Source organism: Eimeria maxima, genomic scaffold (assembly GCF_000499605.1).
Source record: "Eimeria maxima Weybridge genomic scaffold, Emw_scaff2222, whole genome shotgun sequence".
NCBI lineage: Eukaryota > Apicomplexa > Conoidasida > Eucoccidiorida > Eimeriidae > Eimeria > Eimeria maxima.
Window position 1 is genome coordinate 1 of NW_013565088.1, and position 3,900 is coordinate 3,900.

General features: G+C 35.7%; 1 protein-coding gene across 1 annotated transcript; it reads right to left on the minus strand.

Annotated features, from left to right (window-relative positions):
* Positions 1–324: 324 nt before the first annotated feature.
* Positions 325–3,307, minus strand: EMWEY_00057720 (hypothetical protein, conserved; the record flags this gene model as incomplete). Its single annotated transcript, XM_013480701.1, has 7 exons — positions 325–404; positions 649–1,103; positions 1,333–1,406; positions 1,663–1,982; positions 2,205–2,565; positions 2,864–3,007; positions 3,215–3,307. 7 exons carry the CDS (start codon positions 3,305–3,307, stop codon positions 325–327), a joined length of 1,527 nt encoding a protein of 508 aa, XP_013336155.1.
* Between the last annotated feature and the right edge of the window lie 593 nt (positions 3,308–3,900).

Here is a 3,900-nt window from a genome sequence, read left to right on the forward strand (position 1 = left end):
ATATATATATATATAATATATATTACTTATATATAGTACAATACGTATACATATATTATACATATATTATATAATATATATTATATATATGCATATATATATTGTATTATATATATGTATATATTATATATATTATATATATTTATATACATGTGTATATAATCACATTAAATACATATGCAAAGACGCGGTGTGTACAAACGGCAACGAATAAACGGCATGCATGCAGCCCCAAACACTGCATGCGTGCAAGTGCATGCATGCATGCAATATATTTGGGGCTGCATGCATGCATGCATCCAATAAAAAAAGAAGAGAATATAATTATGCTGCTCCTTTTACTTTATGTGTTAAGAAATAAGATAATTCTTGTGCTAACATCTCCGCCTCCAATATTGGCTTATCTGCAACAAATAAATAAATAAATAAATAAATAAATAAATAAATAAATAAATAAATAAATAAATATATAAATAAAATAAAAAGAATAAATAAATTAATTAAATAAATCTAGATAAATACATACAAATCGAATATTCAATAAGTATAGCCAAGACCCCAAACCTTAAACCCTACCCCTCCCTCAAACCCTAAACCCTAAACCCTAAACCCTAATTTTTTTTGTAGGATATTTTCCTCCCTACTTACCGACGGTTTCATGCATAGCATCTGTCCAGAATCTGGGTGTATGTACAGCTGCTCCTCTATTAGCTAATGCACGAATAAATCCTTCCTTCTCTGCCTCAGCAACAAAGTTATTAAATGCCTTGCTTATTGCCTCTTGTGTAGGTTTTCTTTGTTTGTCTGTCTTACGGTACCCCTTAATAAAATAACAATCATTAAATACTTTTAATAACCCCATGAATGCCATAATATATACGGGCTTAGGGGGAGAAGGAGAGGAGGAAGAGGAAGGAGAAGAAGAAAAAGATGCAAGAGAAGAAAGAGAAGAAGAAAAAGGAGAAGAAATAACTAAATTATTCCCTTCTGCTGTTGTTGATGAATCTAGATTCATTAATTCCTCAAAAACATCAGAAAATAACCATTGAGATCGAACACCAGCATAAGTATCAAATACATCTCCTTCTGGTCCAAAATGGTCTCTGTAGACATACATAAACCCTAAACCCTAAACCCTAAACCCTAAACCCTAAACCCTAAACCCTAAACCCTAAACCCTAATTTTTTTTATATTGTAAATATTAAAGAATATGAATATATATGTTATTTTAAAGAATTTTATGTCAACTTCAATTTTATGTGTCAGGGAATAAACCCTAAACCCTAAACCCTAATTACACATTCTATTTTTACGGGTTTAGCTATGCTTACTTGAAGGAACGGAGCCAAGCCTTCTCTAATTCTTCCAAGGGTTTACTTGTGTTTGCCCATGCCTTCATTCTTTTCTGCACCACAAACCACAAACCCTAAACCCTAAACCCTAAACCCTAAACCCTAAACCCCAAGTTGGAAGAGTGCAAGGTGTAGGGATGTCTAGGGTTTATTAGGATTAAACTGTGTTTAGTGTTTAGGGTTTAGATATTTTTAGTGTTTATTAGTGTTTTTTTTTGATTTTTAGGGTTTTTTCAGGAATTAGAGTTTAGGGTTTTTTTTAAGGGTTTAGGATTTTTTAGGGTTTAGGGTTTAGGGTTTAGGGTTTACGGCAAAAGATCTTCTTAGTGACCCTTTAACAACTCTTCCTATAGTTTCATCTAAATAAGAAATTAATAATCTTAATTGTTGTTGGGGATTAAAGACAGAATTTAAATCCTCAATAAATGCAACATGACGACCCCATAGAGCAAATGCCTCTACTAATAAGGAATTGTTACGGGCTAGGACACTTGGACTCCTGCTCCTGCTGCTGCTGCTGCTGCTGCTGCCTAGGGAGGGAGAGGAGGAGGAAGAGGGAGGGGAGGGAGATATAAATGATGCCATCAATGGATTCAGTTCCTGTAACTTTGTCTGCATCAAATTACGCCCTACAAATATATACAACAAAACACAAACCCTAAACCCTAAACCCTAAACCCTAAAATACAGTGTAAGCCCTAAACACAAAAACACTGTAAACCCTAGAACCCGTTGACCCACTAACCCTTAAAACCCGCTAAACCGTAAACCCCAGTATACCCTAGAACCCAGCAACGCCAGTAAACCCTAAACCCTAAACCCTAAACCCTAATGGTGTGTTTATTTCTTACAGACGAATTGTGCGAGTCCTGCAGCACCAACATCAGGTGTATAAGTAAAGGATAAGAAAGTGCCAGTAAGAGGGGAGATAAAAGAATCCCCTAATAGAGGAATACCCAAGGGGGAGGGCTCATAAGGACAGTAATCAAGAGAAGAAAGAGAATTATTATATTGATCTGTATTATATTGATTAGGGTTTATTAATCTTCTTTGTATTCTTTTTTCTTTTATTAATTTTGTTAATGTAGAGGATAAACTAGGTACATAATTATTTAATGCATTCTCTACTATACCCATTGCTTCCTCATACTCTGCCCCTACTTCTGTTGATGCTGTTGATGGTAAAGATAGTCTATCTCCCCAGCCAAATCTCTGCATGCATGCATGCATGCACACACAAAAAGCCCCAAAATATACCAACATATTGATGTATTATATGTATATATATTTTTTTTGTATAGAAAATGGCAACAACCCCACCAAATAAACACACTGCATACCGCTCCATGCATGCATTCATGCAGTACACACAAAGAGCCCCAAACATATACAACTAGCTAATTAAGTAACAACCCCACCATACAAACACACTCTACTGTTAGTGTGTTTATGGAGTAGTGTGTATATTTCCTAGGGTTTAGGGTTTAGGGTTTAGGGTTTATAGTCTTACCAAACCCTCACGACTTCTTAAGAAAATATGTTTTCTTATCCTTAATACTCTCTTAAATAGACCACAGCCTGCGCCTTCTATTGATGTATGCAACGCTCTTGTTGCCTCGAACTCCCCAAAGAAATTGTCCTCAGTTGGTACATTCTATACACACAAACCATAAACCCTAAACCCTAAAAATCTTAAACCCTAAACCCTAAACCCTTGAAAAACAGGCTTAGGGTCAAGAGAGAAGACGACGAACCCGAAAACACTCCAAGAGGAAGAAGCCAACATCTACCATACTTAATTAAACCCTTAAACCCTGTAAACCCTAAACCCTAAACCCTAAACCCTAAAATAAACCCTTACGGCATATCCCATTTCCTTCTCTTCTGCCTCTCGCACTTGCATGACGAGACGGACACCATTGACGATTTGTTCTCTGAACTTTTTTTGTTGCATAATGCTGCAGCACAAGAAAAAAAAGGGTTTAGGGGTTTTGTTTACAACAAACCCTATACTCTAAACCCTAAACCCTAAACTCCTCTATACTCATAATGCCTTCTAGGGTTTAGGGTTTAGGATTTCTGAATCCCCGCAGTTTTTTACTGTCTTTAACGATTTTCCGAATTTGAAAAATTTTTAGGGTTTAGGGTTTAGGGTTTAGGGTTTAGGGTTTAGGGTTTAGGGTTTCCATACTTATCAACAGCAAGAAGTGCTTGTTCTCTTGCTTCTGGTTCTGGGTCTGATTGTGCAATACAGAGAGCTTGTTGTACATTAAGATTATATCCTTTTCCTTCTTTTTTTTGTTTAATAGAATAAAGAAGAACAAAACGCATAAATTTAATTAATGATCTAGCTGCTTGCCTCCATATAATAACAGGAAAAACACGAAAACGTAAAAAGGGTCGTAAAGATAAACCCCTCTCTCCCTCCAAAGCCCCAAATAATACATCTGCATGCAACGATGCAGCAGTAGGGAGGACCTGTAGATGCTCCTCATACATCCTATACATATACACATACACATACACATACATATATATATATATATA